The following is a 21278-nucleotide window of genomic DNA, read 5'->3' as shown; positions in this document are numbered from 1 at the left end:
CATCCCCACTTTTATTTCATCGGTCACTACAGCAAAATAGGAAATACAGAACGCTGATTTAGCTCCAGCTGAGGCTGATCCAATGCAGATGGGGTTCATTGTGTTAGCAGTTACTGTTACTTAGGAGCCTGAATATTAAAAAGGAGCCTTTTTTTGTCTAGGTTCCAGATTTGGCTGCGCAGCTGCCATCTGCATCCAGGGGGATGCATAGAGCTGACGTGGCAGTCGCACCAGCGGCGTGATTAGCAGTGCAGGCTGGAATGGATGGACCCGTCACGGGACTCAGGCTAAAATCCCTTTTTTTTTGGTAACTGAAGGCATGACTGATGAGGTCGAATCTCCCACCAGTCCTCAGTGGGCAGGTGTAAGATGAGACAGAGGACAGGTAGCATTTATCTGCGACATGTCAGAGGCTGACCTGGAAAGGTTTCTGGTGCTTTCGTAAGGGGCTGAGACTAACGCAAACTATTTTCTTCAGACGCTTCAGAGACAAGTAATTAACTGAAAAGAAATTTAAATTACTGAAAACCTTAGCTCATTTAACACTGGATAAAGAAATCTACTTCTCAGCGCTATCCCTGCCCTTTGTCCCTCCCTGAAGGATAATGGAGTTGCAGATTTTCAGTCTCGTTTAGGTCAGGAAATCTCTATAAAAGCAGTCTTTTACAGCGGTTCTTTGCTTTTACCGATAGATGGGGCTGTCCTTTAAGGTGATGGCTTAGTATCTTTTTTTTTTTCCTTTTCTTTCTATCTCTACCCTCCTTTCTGTCTCTCTTTACCCTCCTCCCTTCCCCCTCTATTTTCTTTCCCTTGCTATTTGCTGATTTGTATTAGGTACTATAGAGTGAGCCTCAGAACAGGATGCTGAGAACAAAGCAGAGAAGGTACTGCAGAGGTCTTTTTATTTTTCCCTTCTCAATGAGAATGCAGCAATTTATAACACTTTTAAATCTTTTGAAACTGAGAATCTGAATACCTTTATTAGAATTTCAAGCATTTCATCATCACTATCTCCTGGAGGTTTTTTTTACTTTTTTTATCATAATGCTTTTGAAATTCCAGTTTTATCAGGTAAGCCAGAAGGATGGTAAATCCTAGACTTTAGTGCATTTATGTGAGCAATCAGCATGGATTCCCCACCCCAACCTCCCTTCCCTTTCTTTTTTTTTTTTTTTTTTTTTTTTTAATGCTTGCTTTATAGTTACTTTTAAGCAGAAATTTAAGGAGAAATTTTGGGTATTTTGCTTCAAAAATGTTTTTCAAGCTGCAGTCAGTTCTTTTTGGCATCTCAGCATTTTGTTACAATATGTGTTTCAGTGGCCTTATAGTTTTGGGTGTTTGCCTTTTTGCTGGAGGGTGATTTTGTTTATATTATTACATATTTTCCCCTGAACTTTTTGGAAGATAAGAGAGGTTGTATTCTTCCTTCTCATGGAAGACATATTAAAGCCTAAAGCAAGCACTGCAGGAATGTACAGTTTTTATTCCCATGGAGAAGCACTGCTTAAAGGCTAAATGCTTCACACAAATGTTTTGCCAGAGGAAGAAGGGCAGCCCTCTCTTGTGTCCCTCCCTCCCTCTGCCCTCAGTCTTTCTGACCAGGTGCACTGCTGGCAGTGCTTACCTTGCCTTGCACACTGACCAGGGCTGCCTCTAAGGCTGTAGCTATGGCTGGTTCATTGGCTGAGCCATCTTGCTTTTTCAAACAGCACAAGAAATTTGCCAGGTGGGCTTCAAGCTCTGTCTTTTCTCAACTGGATTTCTTCTCTGCTGCTTGTCTGAGGTATGTGTTTCAAAGGATCCCACTGTGCTAATTACCTGGGACTGGGCTGTTTGCTCAGCCCCGCTTTGAGGGAGTTGTTGTTACTGACTCAGCACTATTTCAAAATGGGTTGGTGTTTTCTGTCCCTACTGAGGACCTCTTCAACTCTATTTTTTACAGAAATGTTTATTTTGTGGTTATGGTGTCAGACTCCTGAGCTATACTGGCTGATGTTAGTGTTGCATTTTTGAACTGCACCTACCTTGTTTATTGTGTTTTTCATGCCTGACCAATGTGTTGATGTCAAGTACAAAAGAAAAAAGGCTGTGCTAAAAATTATTCTGAAATCTAATGCAAAACAATAACAGGATTGCTGTCAAGACTGACACCCTGATACTTTATTCTGCTGAGCCTAGTTTGTGTGATCTTGAATTTTTGCTGAAGTATTTAGACACTGGGAAGCAAGTTAGAGACAAGCAGCTTTAAACTGGCTGTCTTCAGTTTGTCAGAAAGTTTTCATTATTTTAAAGGAGGTATCAAGGGGAGTGGGACAGGGAATTAGGGGAATTAAGAGCTTGCATAAGGCATAGTCTAATCAGAATAATTCTAGTGAAATTCTAGGAAAACAACCACAATTTGCAAACAATATGGTACCAAAAATAAAAAAAATCTAAAAGTCTATGATGACTTATAGAATAATGATATGGATAAATGTATATCAAGAAAATATATATCCTATCAGCTGTTTGAAACAGTACTTTATATAGGGACAAGGGTAGTTATTATTGATCACTGAAACCTTTGTTGAAATTATCATATAAAAACCTAAACTTGCTTTGAAGTTTCAGAAGTTGTAATCATCAACAGCTGAGAAGCTAAAATTAATTACAGATTCTTTTATTCTGAAAATGAAGAAGGCCATGACTTAGAAAACCTTCACAATATTTATGAATATGCACTCAATGCACTACCCAATGCCAGGACAACTGGCTGTTGTTGCTTTTAAGGATGACAGTGCTGCTGCTATCCACATTCACTGCATCCTTCCAGCATGTAAATCCTAATTCCAGAGTTTTGGACATGTTCATGACAGAACACACCATATTTAATGGGCAAACCCACATAGCTTTGCACTGAATTTTGTGCTTTAAATGATATTTTACAAATCCTTCTCTATCATTTTTGGCTGCCCAAAATTGGAGTAATGAGCTTAACTATGTGTGAGTGTTCTTCTCCTTAAATTATGAGAAATAGTCTGTTAATAATGAAGTGGTTACTTTGCAAATTCTTTTGAGAAGAGGCAGAAAACTTGATCTTAGTTTTCTGTGTGCATTTAAAACTGTAACACTCTTATGGATTAATTTCTTTTCCTTCATTTTATTCATTTTATAAACTCCAGTCCCAGCTCATCTGTGAGAAAACATTTTTTGTCTTTTGGACTAAATATAGTGAAGAGAATTATGGATTGTTTTCCAGTAACAGAAACATATTCTGCCTTATTTTTCTTCATTGATAACAGCTTATCAGGTGGGAGGCAGTGGGATTCCTCAAGAGTCCTGTATTTGACCTGTAGACTTTCTGTTGGTGCCAAAATGACTACAGCAGAAGAAAAAATGAATTAAAAATTCAGCAGTATTTATTCACACTTCTAAACTAAGACAACCACTGTTATGGAGACAGTATGACATAGTAGAGAAGGAATACCATTAGGCTTTTTTTAGCATAATACTTTAGAGCACTTAAGAGATCACATTGCTACAAGAGAAAAAAATCCTAAATTTGAACTATTCTAAGATGTGTGGAAAAAAGTAAATTTGAACCATTAAAATCTACACTGTTTATTCTGACTGAACATAATATTGTAGGGAGATAATGGGCTATATAATTCAAATTCTCTAGATTTTTTTCCCAAAGCTCAATAATTCTGGTATAATACTTCCATTTTTTTAGTTGTAGGCTTATTCTTTGTAGATTATATCCATAAAAACACATAGAAGTTGGATGGAAACAACTAAAAATTTCGTATGAGCGAAGAAATAAATTAAATAGCAAATGTGGACATAGAAATCATAATTCTTTTCATATTGGGGTTGCTCAAATTTCTGTAAAATATACTGATCTCTTTTTATTCAATATGAGTTATATTTGTTGAAAAAATCACTATGCTATTTTACTAAATACATGGGTGTTCAGTGTTTTTAGAATTGCTGTCTTGTACTGATTATTGAGTCATTATTTCTGTCTCTTCCAGCTTCACCAGTGTGTGGTGATTTCAGGTCCCCTTTTGTGCTCTTCTGAAATTCTGTTTAGCTCTGAAAAAAAAAAAATCTATTTTATTTTGCACTTATTAAGAAAATCTGGGTAGAAACCTTGCCTGCCATATTAAATATCATTTGAAAATCCACAATTCTGATTAATCCACCCTGCTATTTATTGTTGTAATTTATCAGACCCAGAAGTTTTCTCTCTCCTTCCTCTTTCTGCTATGAAATTCTCATTATGTTGCATTTTCAGGACCCAAGTTTCCATTGCTTTCTGTCTCAGCAATATCTAGTGGATCTCTAATCAACCTTCCAGTGGTCTATTTTAAAGTGTTTCCATTCCTTTTAAAATTGATTTCCTCTTTTTTTTCCACAAGCCTCTGAGAAAAGGACAAAACCCTTATATTTTTAGTCTCAGAAACACCCAGTTCAGTTTGATCTTCCAAGCTCTATCTCTTCTGATTCCCTCTCTTTGTAATTTATATCAGTACCTTGTAAACATGCAGACTGATCTGCATCTTTCTCTTACTCCTTCAAGAGACTGTCTTAATTTGCTTCTAGAATTTGCTCTTTAAAAATTACTTTGTAACACAAATCAAACAAACTGATGATCATTCTCCTGGTAAAACAAAGCAAAACAAACCAAATCTCAAATCCTGTCAAGGTCAGAAATAAAAATTTAGGAGTAAATGCAGAGGCTTGTGTGACTCAGTTATTTAATAGCTATATTTAATAATGGCATTGGTGAAAGAAGACAAATCAAAGTAGCAACTACAGTACTGTTACCAAATGTTGTTCCCTTCAGAGTGAGAGCATTCATTTTTTTTTTATTTGAAGCATTTAAATTCTTTGTTTAAAATTATTGTGGAATTTGTCTGTTAAGAGGAAATTGTGCTGGAGGTATTTCCGAATGCAGATGGTAGGTGCTCCTCTTAGGAATGTCTCAGCAGGGCTCTGTAAGCAGCTTTGCAGGAAGTGAAGTGGCTGGTGGATCACTAGAAGCTGAATGCTGGAGGTGATTTGTGCTCTCTATGGCCAGAGTGGGTGGGACTGGAGAGAAGATTGAAGAAATGGGCTCATCCAATGAGATATGAGAACAAACATTTTACTAAAGCAGATAGTGGAGGGCTGTAATAGAATGTCAGGAGAATCTGTGAAATTTGTCCTGAAGGTCTGTAGGAAGAGGTTAGATGAAACATTTGTTGGAAAACAGGTATAGCAGTCTTGCCTTGGGCAGCAAGATGAGCTAGGTGGCCTCTGATCTCTTTTTTCCAACCCAATTTTTCTGTGAGTCTACAAAAAGAAGTAGATATCTGAAATAGAACAGGCAGTGTACAATAAATTATACAGGGTCCAAAACAGACCCACTAAAAGTTGTCTTTACTAGGATTGCATGAAAGCATACAAACATCCCCTGAAAATATTTATCCTATGGTATAAGCACTCTGCAATGCTTCAAATGTATCAAGAAAAAGTAGAAAATATGTCCTTAAAAGTTACTTAATTTCTTAGTGTTCTCTTAGATTACATATCTTTACTAGTGAACATAGCAAGTGTGTAACAAGGGGCAGAAAAAGGATATTTGCAAATCTGATCAATTTTCCATACTGTCTGGAGAATAGTACACATTTAATTAAAAAGATTTTTAAATTTATAGTTTTTCTTTATAGAAAGAACTAGGGCACTTCTGAATCTGATTAAAGTCAGTGTCCCAGAGCCATTTCAAAGTTCTGTTTTTAATGTTCATATTCATATTTTTCACAGCTGAGAAACCCAGTCTGATACATTCATTTTCTAAAATGAAACATAAATAATGCCACACACATATATATATATATGAAACTTAAAATGTGCAGTGATGGATAGAGCAGAGAGCTGTTCATGACTCTATACTGGGTACACTGACAATGCTTAATTGAAAAAGAAGTTATACAACAAATTAATATTTTTTCTTAAACAGGAACTGTGTGATCCAAGTGTAATCTAGAAACCTTTCATCTGAGTATTTTTGCTTTCAGTTCAAGTCATTTTCTCTTTACACACACTGGGGGATAAACCAGAAAGGATGACCCTTTATTATGTTTTCACAACTTCATATTGCCTCAGAACAAAATATTACAAAACCAACTACTCTGAATTAATGAAGCATCTTATCTGAAAGAAAAATTTTACTCGAAGAAAAGTTATCTATGTGTTACAATGTATTTTTTTCACTCATTTTGGTTCAGTTAAGACCAGGACGAGCTGGCACTGTGCTGGCCTGTGCCTGCAGGGGTCTGGTGTTCACCACTCCAGTGGCTGTTGTCAGCAGGGCACTGCTGGGGGAGCTGACTCTTGAGGAGTGTTCCCAGACTCCTTGGGAAACTGCTAGGAAGGAAACTACTGACCAAAATGAGTGAGAATTGCATCAGGATCAGCTCTTTATAGCAAGGCAGGGAATTTTGTCCCCAGATCCAGGAGTATTTCTTACTACTGATTAATTGGCTTCTCAGCTATGGAGCAAACAAAATAAATATTGTCTATATATATATATATCTATAATGAAAAATATATATGGCTACCTAGGAAGAGATAATTAAATTTTCATGAGCAGATTTTTTTTAGATTATGGTTTTAGAATAAGCTAACTAATCCACAAATTAGTACAACATGTTAATTGAATAGATACAAAATGTTGCAACTTCTGAATTAGCAATTGCAAAGGAAGCAGTGCAATACTGTCTTGAGTGTCCTTTAGAAACAGTTAATAGTTAGAAAAAAAAGAAATCTGAAATGTATATCTTCTTTTTCTTCCATTAAACTCAATGTTATGGAAGGACACATCTTCAGAGAGATTCTTTATTGTAGTGTGGAAGATGCTGATAAATGCAAGAAATGCAAAACCCATTTAGAAAGCATGTTGTGAAATGAGATGCCAAACTGGACTTGAATGAGACAAAATTATTTTTTTTTTAATAATTCTGAATATTTACATGGAAACTAGTTTACATGAATCATTAAAAATGCATTACTATTTAAAGGTAGACTAAAGTGGTTTTGTTTAATGAATGAGTATAATATATATAGGGTCAGAGAAAAGAAACACGTATGGAATATACTTAAAATGTGCTGAAAAATAGTATACTCTATAGAACTGTTTTTGGAACTATGGTGTTATGTAAATTCTGTTTTCTAGGCACACCCAGATTAAGAAAGCTTGCCAGATATTATTTCAGGTTATTGCTGTCTGCTTTTGATAGCGAGTATAAAATTGCCTGCAACATTTTATAGAAGCATAATTTCCACCCACCTGAGCTACATATCTGAGAAAATTTTGCAAAATATCTTTATTCTAACATAACAGCAGATCTCCAGAAGTCCCTTCCCTCCTCAGCCTTTATGAGCCTATAATACAAAACCACATGTTAAGAGTGCTGGGTGGAGATTGTCACCAACGTGTCCTTATTTCTAATAAAGAACAGCTATGCATCAAGGTCAAAAAATTAATATATACATACTCTCAGTATATATAATATATAAAATATGTGAAGTCTATATTAAATATATAAAATTATAAACCTATTTATTTTAATAGAAAGCTATATTAGAACATTTGGAAATGCTAATATAGGTATAGTGTTGCATTGTGAGGTATGAGGATTGTTCCTTCTGCACCAGCTCTGAATTGTTGTATTTCGTAGGTGGGACATAGAGTAGACAGAAGTTTTCAGCTTTACTGATATAGATATGCAAGGAGACAAGGAAAAAAGTCTTAATTACTATCAGGACCTTTGAAATAGAAATCAAGCTGAAGACTACTTTTATTCAGACAATATTTTAAAGTTTTTATTTAGAAATAACTTTTGAAGCTCTTCTCTTCTAAGTCTGGTAGCAGTGGTGCCAGCACTGTGTTTCCCACGCAGCCCCTGCCCAGCAGCTTGGCAGGGCACACACATTCTGGGGGGAGTTTTTTAAAAACTGGTAAATGCTGTAGGTAGTGCTAATGCTGAGGATCTGTTCAGTTCATGGGAAGCCTGTGCTGCAGCCTGCTGAGCTCTGCTCTCCCTGGCAGTGCAGCTGCTGCTTTGCTGTGGGTTCCTGTGCTTGCTGGGCTGCCCAGCTGCTGCACAGCTGCTGCACAGCCTGCCTGCCAGCCTGGCACCTGTGGGCATCGACCCCACACCTGCCCTCTGCTTTCCCCTCAAGCAGGTTTCTGTACATCTGTGATGTCTAAGTTCAGACTACTACTGAACCAGCACTAAATAATATTTAATGGTTCTGCTGGGAGAAACAAAAATGCTTACTGCCCAAGAGTAGAGAGTGATAAAATACGAGATTTGCTAGCAAGAGAAAGAAAAGTAGCTGGTACAATACCTGCTCTTTTGTCTACATGCCTAATTCCTAGACAGTAACAATGAGTTTTGGGGGAAGAGAAAAAAAAAAGAGGCTGAGGAAATCCAAATTAATTTTTTTTTTTTAAATGCAGGGCAGTAGTAACCACCTAATTTTATTTTAAAAAGCTATTTATTTGTTTCAAAGCAATCTGTCTTTAGGACAGTAAGCTCTATTTAACTCTCTAATAGTGTTTTACTCAAAATTTCTTCTCCCTTTTCCTTTTATTGCCTTGCACATTATATTTCTCTGCAGGTCTTAGCAATGGCAATTATTTCTCAGGGTTGTATGCTTTGCAGAATTCTGAAATGCAGGAAACTGGTCAGTTTAGGGAAGAGGTTTTTTTCCTCTTGTGATTAAAGTAAGATTGACTATGATATTAGGGCTGAAATTTCATATGAAACATCTAAGCTTATATATTTAAGTCTGTATTTTAGTGCTTAGGCAAAAAATACAATGCCTCCATGCAGAGTGACAAGAATTTTGTATTGACTGCTATGTGAATTCTTGATTACTTAGCACTTTGGAAAAGCATGGCTTGTGCCTTTAGCTGTCTGTTCAGATAAGTTTCAGATAGGAAATATGAGCCATTTTCTCTCTTTCATGTGAGAAGAGATTGTGAAGATGGCTAAATAATGGCTGGGGGCAGTGCCACTGTGATTAGCAGCATTCTGAAGTGAAGTCCACAAAGTAAGCTGTTTCTCTTTAGAGATCTGCAGGTCTGTGCTTCTCTGTGTTATGCTTTTAATTCAAGTAGCTTTACTGAAGCAGTATTTATTAACTGCTTTGAAGGATTACAACAAGACAGATTTCAGATTTTCTGAGACATTCATGTGTTATCCCTGTTAAAATTCCATATTGCAGTGTTGTAGGGTGTATTTTACTTCTGGAAGTTTCAAGAACTTTGTTACTAAAAACCTCCTGCTCTCTGGTTGTGCCAGACTCAATTCTGAGCCCATTCCTTCATATTGCTCATCTGAAGTATGCACTCTTGAATTTTAACACTTCTTAACATCCAGGTTCTTACCTGCAAATTATTCTATTTTGATTTGTGGCCAGCGTTATGGGCTGCCTTGGAATGACATACGGGAACTTTTGGATGTCTGCAGTAGGCAGGAGTTCAGACATGGAATGTAGGATCTCAGCCTGAATGTCCTATTCAGACACTGAGAGGGAGGGAATTGCTGCTCCAGCCATGACATTTGAATGAGATCTGAAAGTATACTGTCTCCCAAACTAAGTATAAGGAAGAATGCTCAGATGTCACAGAGGGAAAGAAGATCTTTAAGGTGATGAAGTAGTTTTGGTAGCTGAAAAGCTTTGGAAAGTATCATGAAAAAGAAGAGTTTAAAAGGAGCATAAGTGAAATGAGGGATCTTTACAGATATTTGTATCTCCTACATATGACTGGAAATCTTCAAAATTACAGTGTTGATATAAATTGAGAATTTAAACAATGGAGTTAATGTCTAAGAAATGAAATTTGAGATAATGCCAAAAGGCTGCTAAGGGGCTCTGAGAGGCAGTCATTTGCTTTCTGAAAATTTATGCAGAATGATGGAGCCCGAGAAACTAGCTAGAAAATAATTCTGAATAAGGTCAGCATTTTTTGATAAGGGCAAGGAAACTTTTCTGGTTTTTTGTAAGAATGATGGAAAACAGACCTTTGGTATGTATGGCAGCAGGAGAAGTATAGTGTGATTTGTAGTTTGGCTCCAAAGCTTAGACAAGGACATTTGACACATATAAGAATCAGATTCATTATGACTGCTACTAGCACAGCTCCACTAACCTCAGCAGCCCTTAGGCTTGGTTGCCTTTCCTGTGCTGAGCTGCTGTGCTAAGCACTCATAGCTTGGGGTGAATCACTCCATCTAGAAACTGAAGACATTTTCACCAGCCATGGCAGCAGAGGGAAGACTGAATTAACTAAAACTTGGGTCAGTTGAACTATATATAGGATAAATAGGATGACTCTGAAAGATGTTAGGAGACTAAAATAGCTGCAGCTATCCATTTTTCCCACCTTCAGCAAGGTTCATGTGGTTTGGACAACTTTGATCATATTCTGAAAAGGTAAACTTCACAGGTGTGTAAATCCATTTACCTGCACAGTAAACATGCCTGTCTGCTGTTCAGGGCACAAAATCAAAAGTAACCCAAGAGGGGCTTTGCTAGAAAAGCTCAGACATCTGCAGATTTGGAGGTTTGAAAGCATACTGTCTCCCAAGTCCAGAAGAACTGCCTGTAAAAGGCAGTACAGGCAGGTTCATGTTGCCTCAAGAGCTGCTTATGACACAATACAGTTTTGGCTGCACTCTGTCAAATATAGTATAGATGTAGCCTGAGCAAAATCAGTTGTAAAACAGAATATTAACATTTCATATTGCAGCTGATAAATCTATGTGCTCATGTTTCAAAACAAACATCTTAAGATTTTATTATATAATATATTGCACTTTTTCACTGAGGTCCTTTCTTCTTAAGGGACACAGTCACTAAGGGAATAGTCTTTTTAAGGTGTCTAATCACAGTCTTACACTTTGGCCACCTGTTACGAATCACGTCATGGTGTTTTCACTGAAAAATTGCCTTTTGCTTTGCACTCTTACTTGGCTTTAACTGTCTTTTACAGTGGTAACAATTTTTATCTTGACCTTAGTGGGATTTGGAATATTTTAGATACATGCACAAAGTTCTTCCCACTTGCTGGCTTGCTTCAAGCTTCTGTGGTCAGCATGTAATTCCCCCAAGTCCCTCATCACTGAGCCACAGCAAGCCTAACTTCACAACCACATTACCTGCAAATCCAGCCCTGATGCCATCACGCCCAAAACACTCCCAAACCACTCAGCTTCCAGCAAGCCTGGCTGCCTGGGAGGGCTCAGACATGGAGGAGGGAGCTTGCATCTCGCTCTGTAGGATCTGCTTAGGGACCATGTTAAGCTCACTTCCCCCATGGGTTTGCCAGAAAGACAAAAAGATTTCATGGAGGGAAAAAAGTCTGAGCAAGAAAAGTAAGAGAGGAAAGGAGACCAAAAATTTTCATGACATTTTCATACTTCCTGATGAAATTTTAAATATAGAGAAAACAAGAAATTTTAAGAGTAATAAATATGGGAAACATAAATGGATGTAACAAACCAGCTCCTTTGCTAAGTACTGAAAATTATTCTGTATTTATACTTTTCATAGGCTCTTTCCTCAAAGTCAAGTTAAAATCTGTTTGATGTAATTTCCTCCTATGATATTAAGTCCCCGATTTGTCCTTGACTCACAAGGAATGAAACACAAATATTTTTAAGCTTTTGACTGTGCATGTTTCCCTCAGACTGAAATGTCCTTTGATTCATTAGAGCCATGACCCCACAAATTACATTGATCTCTTCTCTGACAATGTTCACTGTTAACATACTAAAGTCTAGTTCTTCATAACTGGATATTCATATCTTTATGTATCTTCCATTGTTGTGCTCAAGTGCACTGAGAAATGATTTTCAAAAAAGGAAGTTTCCTACTTGTGTTTCTCACTGTAAGCTTATTTATACAAATGTTTCTAGACTGTACATACAGTATGTGCAGAAACACGGTTCAGCTCTTGGTGTGGTAGGAAATGGTGCCCTGTCTTCAGAGGCATTGATCAGACAAGAAACATGACATGCTGAGGAATGTTTCTCCTTAATTTTTCTCAGCTGGGTGTATTGTAAATCGATACCTAACTCTGGGAGGTTGAGTGGCTAAAGCTTTCTCTCGTCTGGTAGGGCTGGAACTACCTTTCACCCTGGTCTGCTATTAGTGGAGTAACAAGTTATGGGGAACTATTAATAATTCATAATTTATCCTTAAACTATTTCAGATATTGCCCTGGACACCCAATGCCAAAATACCAGAAGGCATTGCAACTCACTCTTATAAACTAAAAATTATTAATTAGAAAAAACATTTCAAAACACTTTAATCTCTAATACAACATTAAAACCAACAATTTAGAACAGCAATACACAGTTTCAATCACAAATGCAAGAGTATTTTCAATTAATGATAAAAACAGAAGTGTTGGTTTTGAATGAGAATAGCTGAAATTATTTCAATCACTTATCACAAATCCTACAAAATGGGAAATCTGGTATTTTATAATCAGAAAAGTTGAGACTGAAAGAGGTCTTATTTGTTGACATTGTTTGCTGTGGTCTTCAGTTTACCATGTTGATTCTTCTACTAGAGTTCTCATCTTAGAGGTGGAGCCACATGAACAGATTCACGTTATACAGACTTTGTAATCTATCAGTTTGAATTCAAGGTGGAATACAAGATAGAAAATTTTATTAAGTACTTTATTGCTTCATTATCTTCATTAATGTAGTTTGTGTCCATTTGGTGGGCACCAAGTGATATTTGCAAAAAATACAGATCTCAAACCTTTTTCCTTTTTTTATATTTCTGTACCTGTATTTGAGAAATAATTACTGAATGTGCACTACAATTCCATGTTTAACCACATAGCTTAATACTGTATTTGATACAGTAAATGTTGCTTGTTTTTAGCAGATTATCTGATCTTCAGAAAATTACCAGACAGTGGCTCAGAATATGAATGAGTGGATGTTTCAAAATTTGTTATCATTTATGCTCTTTATAAGTATATATAAATATTTCAGATATTTCTAATGAACCTTTTTCCATTTTTGAATAACAGATGGTATCTTGTAATATGCCAAGACCAGAACTTAAATCTTGTCTTAAATTCAATTTTAGCTTGATATCAAATGAATCAGTAGCATTATGTAATGTACACTGCATAGCCTACATGGCTTTGCTTGTTTTTTTAACTGAAGAAAGATGCTGTTATGTTTGCTAAAGTAAATATAAACAGATGTTTAAGAAAATTAAACTTGAGTTAGTAATGTAGATTGTCAGTAAAAGGGGTCAGTGCTCTGATCAAATGAAGGAAAGCAGAAAGATTGCTGCTCTGTACTGCAGTCATTTGCTGCACAAGATATGCTGCAGGAACAAAGTAAGCAGAGAATCCATTCAGCTTGGTAGCAGCCCAGTAGTTCTAAGCTATTAAATGCATCTGCTTAAATGGAGTACTAATGCAGTTGCATTATGACTTGTCCCATTAAAATATTTTATTTCTTTCTTTCTATGAAGCTGCATAATTATTTTTGGTTTTTTCAGCTGTCTAAAGTGGAAAAGATTTGTTTGCAGTTAGTTAGACTTGGAATTAGACTAACAAAGCAGTAAGCCGAAGCAAGCTATTTCTTTTTAATCTAAAGCCAAGCCTAGTACCTATATTTTGGTTTAGAGATACATTAGTTGAATTTAAAAATATGCTGGGAATAGCAATTTCAAAAATGTATACATATATGTAACTAATAGAGATGGATAATACACTGTGTCTACATCATATGATTTTCTAATTTCCTCTGAACAAGACACAAGAACAGGACTGAAAATCTAGCTGTTAGTGGGAGAAAAGGTAGCAGCAAACAGCTCACAGGGAGCATCCTGATTACACCAGCATGAGGGTTTTGCTGGCTAGTTATCTTGTTGGGGAAGGCTGGCTTATTTTACTTTGCTTTATTTTTCAAAACTTATGCTTGTATTTTCTTCCTGAGTTAAAGAAATTTGTTGTGAGTGAACACTATAACTAAACCCTGTTTTCCCATAGTTAGTGCTACATTTTTTCTTCACAGCTAATGTACCTCTGGTGATTTTCAACTGACTTTTCTCAAGTGAATTTACTAGGCATAATAGAGAAATGGTTCTAGGAGCAGGGATCAGAAGCCATGATCACCTTCCCAAATCAAAGCTTACCTTTAAGATGCCAATTCCATGTTTTCTTACACACCTTCTTTCTATCCCATTTATCTTGATTTCGTTCCTGCACAGTAAGCTAAGCAGTGGTACAACAGTGTGGGTATCAGAGACATGAGCTGCATTTCCTATCCCTGTCTGTTCTGCTTTCTGGCTGCACTGACTGAGCACTGAATTACCTTCCTGAATCACAGAACTACCCCCATGCAACTCTGTGGCAAATTAAATAGTCATCCTCTCCCCCCATCACTCCCCTTCAGCAACCCTTTCTGTGTCAGGTTAAGTAATGGAAATATCCAGCTCCAAAGCATAACTTCCACTTAAACTGGTTGGTATGTACTGTTGGATTGCTTCCAATATTTCAGATAATTTATTTATATAGCTCAGTGCATATCTATGTACCCTATTCTGATGTCTGCAGTATTACTGCACCTACCCTTTATTTAAAATTAATATGCATTAAATAAATGCAGTTATCCAAGTCTAAGTAATGTAATGCAAGCAAGCCCTTGTGCCAGATCTGCATTATCCATGCTGAGAGGGAGCATCAAGAAGATGGTAAAAAAAGATATGGGAGAATCCTATTATCAGTCTGGTAATATGCAAGTTTCCCTTATAAAGCTGTCCATGAGAATTAAATTTAATTTTATATGTGAGCTACAGGGAATCATAAAAAGTTGTATAGTTCCAATATTCCAACCTGATTCCCGCCCTTCTGCCAAGTGTGTTGCTTTGGATGTCCTACCTACCTTTGCAGTAACCCTATAACTGAGACAGACAGGACAGACACAGGCTTAGTTCTGACACTGCCCATACAAACTGAGTGGCTTCCCACAACTTTTTTCCTCTCTTCCCACAGATCCACACTTTGAGGAAGGTAAATAGTATTTATTCAGTATGCTGAAGACAAGAATCCTAATGACTCATTGATAAATCAAAAGTAATGAGAAACTGTGCCAATAAATGATGCAAATTATAACAGAGATCTGGGCTTTGTGACTTTACATGTAGATTCATTACTGTATCTTTATTTTGCAGCAGTTAAATTTTAATTAGCGGCTCTTATACCAGAATATGAAACATCAAAGCACGTTTCAGTTTTGGATTTGAGGGTATGGATAAATATAAAGAAATTCACTTGCTGAAGTTAAAGTATTTGCATCACTGTAGTTCTACATGTACACTAAGGTTCTCCTGACCAAACACTCCAGAAACTCTTGTTATAAAGGTATGAAGGATATGCAAGCTGAAAGTACTAGATGATCTCAGACTAGGAAATAATCTTGTTCAAGCTTGTCTCTATTTCTAGTTATGTATTGTTTAATTTACTTTTTCAAGAAGCAGTGTGTAACAGATTTGAAATCATTGCTTGACAAGGCACCATCTTTGTATCTACTTCCAATATGTCCCTTTACTTTGCCTAGAAAAATTATTCAGATGAAATTTGAAGACTATAAAAATACATAGATGCTCTGTGGGTGTTTGATAGCTTAGTTATTCTCCAAGAATGCTTAGATCTAAGATGACTCGATGTGTAGAGTAGCTCATGTCCAGGAGGGCTGTGACTGTGTGTGCACACTGTGTGTGCTGGTGTGTGTGTGCCTAGCTAATCCAGGGTAGTTCTGGCTGCCCCAGATTTGGTACACATAGGAAGATCAGCTGTGCTTTGTGCAGTTACACACATGCAGCTGAACAGCTCCTGATTTACTCTGCTTGTGGTCTGCAGATGGTCCCATCCCTGCACGCTGAGTGTGCTGAGTGTGCTCTGCAGTTACCTGGCTTACAACTATGTATACTACAAAGTATATGTGAATCTATTTTGCCTGAGGAATATCAGAAGAAACAATGATTCTATTCTCAAATGTTCTGAGTATCTTATTTTCCAAAATCTGAAATGTTTTGCACTGCTCATAAGAAGGTCACTCAGACATGGAAATGTAGAAGGAAAAATAACTCATTCCATATAGGAGAGTAGGAAACAACTTAGTAAGAAATTAATATTTTGGGTATTCTTATAGACTTTCCTATGTTGAATGACTAGTGCTATGCTAAAGACAAAAAAAAAAAAAAGAAAAAAGAAGCTTGTTTGGATCATGTGAGCAATCTGTAGTTATTCAATTAATATTTAATAACTCACTTGCTGGAAACCAGAAGGATTGCAGTAGATTAATTTGTCTGGTATCAATTTTTATCCATCCTCATAACATATAAGTGAGTATAAATCAATTGACTATCATAAAGGAAAGACAAACCTAGTAGTTAAGCACTGCGATATGAGCAATGAAAGTGAATCTGGATTTAAGCTTTAGTAAATTCTGTATGTATTTAGTATTGACTTTTAAATTTATAGAAGATTTCTATTTGCAATTCTGAAGACTTATAATCATTGAAATGTATGAAGAAGGGGAAAACGTATCTGGAATATCATCCTCTAATCTGTTAAGCAGAGGATAAAAAGTAGGTAATCTTCATAAAGCCTCCTGAAAGATGTTAAGTACAGCCTACTTAGATTTAGTTACATCTTAAGGTGTAGCTAGCTAGCTCCATGTACATTTGACAGACTAGAGAATATTCTAGGAAGAGAAGAGAAGAGAAGAGAAGAGAAGAGAAGAGAAGAGAAGAGAAGAGAAGAGAAGAGAAGAGAAGAGAAGAGAAGAGAAGAGAAGAGAAGAGAAGAGAGAAGTCTTAGTCCCTTCTTTTGCCAAATAAGTTGAACAAAGAGGGCTTGATTGTCTCTTTTGAGTCTCTGCATCTACCTGAAGCCCACAGAGCAAGTGGTATCCACCTGCAGCTGTGTCCCCCATAACATTTGGAAAACACTTAGTGCAAGATCTGTCTTCCAAATTGTGGTGCCGCTCATGGGGATCAGTTTGAGATCAGAAAATTCAGTGATGTGGCTGATAGTTTTTTCTCCTTCTTTCCCAGTACCCACAAGGTGTGGTTGAACATTAAGAAACAGTGTCAGAGTGTACAAATAGTGAGTTTGTATCTTAATTTATAGTTAAGTGACTGAAGTGGCAATTCACAGAAGTAGACAGAACCATGACATAGGTAGCTGAGGACTGTCTAGAGGATACTCGCTATGTGGAGAAAGTCAAGATGTGAAATCCCTTTTAGCTGAGGTACATTTTCTTATATGCTCCCCGCTCCCACCAAGGGAGACAGAACAGTATAATTCTTTTCCCTTGAAAAGAAGCAAAGCTGTACAGAACTGGTTTTGGCATGAGTGTCTACATGGGTGAATACTTAGTGTTTGGGGTGTGATCAGCTCACTTTAATTTTTTTTACAGTGAGAAACTCGCACCTTGATTGTTTGAAAGTCATTCCTCAAATTGTGGGTGATGATCTTATAAACCTGTGTGTAATATGGGGGGGGTTTAACATTTTTTTTAAATCAAGACATTTGGGTTTGTGGAGATCATAAATACTCTCACCCCTCTTTCTTGTTTTATATGCTACATTCTAGTACTCGCTACAAAAATGTGATTAAGATGCTGTGCTCACCCTGCACTATTGATCAAGAGAATTTGAGATTTATTACTTAATATAATCTTGTGGCCTTTTTCTTTATTCCCAGCTTTATTATTTCTTCTCCCTTTATTTGTCATCTAATTTCTTATTCTCCATATTGACATTTACTCAGTAGAAAGCTAGCCCTATTAGTATTTGCTTGCCTTTCTGCTCCTTTGCCAGTAATCTGTTCTTACACCTGTGTTTTATTTATTTTTGTTTTCGTGTAATTTTTATTTTGCTAATCCTCCAAAGTTCCTACTTTTAAAATCTTTTTCCATTCTTCCTGTTCTCCCTTAATTCTTCAGTCATTTGCAATCTCCTCTTGAGCCACTTTTAATCTCTATTTCCTTCCTAATTTCCAGCAACTTTCTTCAATTCCTTGAGTTTTTTGTCACCTTTTAATTGATTTTCATGTGTTTCCCGCCAGCCCCCTACCTGCTACTGTATTCTTATTTGTCTTTCTTTCCATATCTCTGGCTTATTTCAGTGACTACTGACCTGCCTTGGCCCTTGGGTCTCTTGATAGGCTGACTGATCATTTCCTAAGGATCTCTGCAGTGGGTGGAGACTGCATTTACCTCTTTACATTCAGGCATGAGGGATATATGCACCATTGTGAGCCCAAATATGCATTTCATCTGTATGTCTGGTGTCAGCAGAAATTTATTCAGCAGCATAGAAGATGCCAAAGCTGTAGTCTTAACAGGACTTCATTTTTCCTTCTTTTTTTTCTTCCCAACAGGTTTATATTTGCAATTGCTATGCATAAATAAATATGTATACTAGAATATTTCCAGAATTTTCTAGTTACAGTTATTTTATAAAGAACCAGACACAGTAACAGCTAAACTGAAATAATACCCAGCAATTGCTCTTTTTATATAAAATAATTTCCCATACAAAAATATATTTGGAATCATTACTTTAATACTTCATAACATACAAATTGACTTTTTTAAAAATGGAAGTTCTGTTTTTACAGTGCTTGTTTTCTGATACTTTTGCTGATCTCAGTGAAATTTTCTGTGTTAGCTCTGTTCAACTGTTCTATTTATAGTTACCAAGGTAATCCTGATTGATTCCAGAGCAGCGTGATCATAATATAACTAGACTTAGGAGGAAAGAATGTATTTGATTGTTCTTAACTTTTCCTTATTTTGAGTAAAGACTATTGTAGTCCTGAAGCTGAGAAATTTTTACAGTTTCAATAACTAGTGTAAGAATAACACAAGTGCTTCTTACAAATGCCAAATCACCAACTAAACTGCTTACTTTGTTTACATAATTTTCAAATTGTGCATTTTAACAATTCAGCATTGCAAAAACAATTGCACTTGAAAATAACTACTGCATCTTTCTTACCTGGTGATTTCAACATGTTTATTTGAATTTTATTTTCTGCTTTCTTTTAGTATTTTCCTATGCAGAAGAATAAATGGTAATTAAAATGTGCAGGATGAAAAGATGGAGCAGTCAGTGCTTGTACCACCAGGACCAGACAGCTTCCAATACTTCACTAGAGAGTCTCTTGCAGCTATTGAACAACGCATTGCTGCAGAAAAAGCCAAGAACCCTAAACAAGATCGCAAAGACGATGATGAAAATGGGCCAAAACCAAACAGTGACTTGGAGGCAGGAAAAACACTCCCCTTTATATATGGTGACATACCTCCAGGAATGGTGTCTGAGCCCTTGGAAGACATGGATCCATATTACATCAATAAAAAAGTGAGTCTGATATCAATCCTGTTCACATGCCAGTGTTTGCAGTGTGTTACTATGCTCATTTCATTTTCTTGGTGTGCATCATAGAGCTTGTTACTTCAGTATGTTAATTTTCAACCAGAACCTATTTGCCTTAATGGTTACTAGCTTTTCACCCTTTTCTTTTAATTTACCTCAAAATTTATTTCTTTGATGTAATTTACTTTATACCAAAGGAACATTTATATCAAAGATGAATCATAATGTGTGATCTTTGATTATAAGCAATATGTAATACTTATACAAATGGGAATATATAATAACAGATATACTTTTTGAACTTCTTAAAAATGAACATACATTAATACTGTATACACAAAAATTCTCTAAGATTATTCATATTTAAAACTGACTCCATGAACTGATGCACAGAACATTTCCTTCACAGAAATCTGCTTTGATAGCAAATGCTTAGGAAATTTGTGGAATCAATAGGGAAACAAACAGATAAGCAGTAAATGTAACAAAAAGAGTATAAAAACTGATTTTAAAGTTTTAGTGAAACTGGCCTTGGGCAGGTGTGGAATGCTTTTAGAATGATCTTGTTGCACAGCCTATAAGTAGCAGAAAAAGTTCGTGCTTGATAGCTGTAGCTAGATTGGGTGATACTTTAACTACTGCATTCTATGATTGTAAAAATGTCAATATTAAGATAGTAGTTATTTTGACTTTCACAAACTACTGTGTTCTAAGTGTCTCAGCTTGCAAAATTTCATGTGATTTATGAGTCCTATTTTGACAAGAGAGAAAATACTGTGTGAAAGAACAATTTTTTTATCTCTATTATCTGGTGCCTCTGAAAGAGCCTTTATCTGCCATTCACAGCATATGAAGATTTATCTTTAAATCACAGTTCTACTTTTACAAAGATAAAAGATGTGTTTCTATAAAAGCAGGGCTTGTAGAATTCTGTACTAATTGTGTCTGTTTATGATACATTATTCCATATAATTTTATCCCTACCTGCCCACAGCTCATCCTGGACTTTTATAGCCAAATCAGTCTGTCTTATGTTTCTGGCAGTGAAAACAGCTACATGATAGGTATGATTTAAAATAGATATGCCTATCAAACCCTTGGGTATGGAAGACCCTTTCAGTCCCTTCACAAATGTGAAGGGCCAAAAACTTACTAAATCAGCCAGGTCTGGTGATAGAATTGCAAGAAATGGGAGAAACCAGCTGAGCATATTCAGTCAAGTTTCTGTACTATTTGAAAGGAAGAATCTTTTTATTTACTCACAAAATATGTATGGTCCAAACACATACAGAATCTTCTGGGATTCTCTTCTTTCTGCTGAAGTCCACATCTTGTCTCTCTGCACGTGCTTTAATCTTCTGCAGGACAGAAATAGAAACAGCCCTGTCAGTCTAAGACAAGGCAAAAAATTCTCAAATGCTTCAATTCTGTTTTTTCTTTCTTCAGTAAGAGAAAATGGATGTTCCTAACAGAAAATCAACATCCATTTCAGTTTTTCACCTGTAATTTTACTTTAAAATATCTAATTTCTAAATTTTATTATCTAACTGTGTGTGAATTCTGGAAATATTTATGTCTTGTTTCACTTATATTTTGAAACTATTGGCAGCAGTTGATGCTCCTGAAAATCTCAGAAGGAGAAATAATTTGAGAAAAGCTTGTAGCAGGAGTAAACATCTCTAGTAAGATACATAGGAATGCTCAATGTATTTATCTCTGTAATGTTTAACATTTCTTTACCCCTCTCTGAATTCCATCTTGTTAAGCCAAGAAGTCCATTAGCACACCTTCTCCAATGTGACAGTGTGACC

General features: G+C 36.3%; 1 protein-coding gene across 4 annotated transcripts in view; it reads left to right on the top strand.

Annotated features, from left to right (window-relative positions):
• Positions 1-21278, top strand: part of LOC110469652 (sodium channel protein type 1 subunit alpha) — an 88792-nt gene that overhangs the window by 6345 nt on the left and 61169 nt on the right. For all 4 annotated transcript variants that reach the window (XM_085584339.1, XM_077785025.2, XM_077785024.2 and 1 more), the window contains exon 2: positions 19137-19452. In XM_085584339.1, coding sequence (XP_085440465.1) covers positions 19189-19452 — 264 coding nt within the window. In that variant the 5' untranslated portion in view covers positions 19137-19188. The remainder of the gene's footprint in view (positions 1-19136; positions 19453-21278) is intronic.

This window comes from Lonchura striata, chromosome 7 (genome assembly GCF_050655825.1).
Source record: "Lonchura striata isolate lonStrDom1 chromosome 7, ASM5065582v1, whole genome shotgun sequence".
In the NCBI taxonomy this organism is placed as follows: domain Eukaryota; kingdom Metazoa; phylum Chordata; class Aves; order Passeriformes; family Estrildidae; genus Lonchura; species Lonchura striata.
This window is presented reverse-complemented; position numbering and strand designations above follow the sequence as displayed.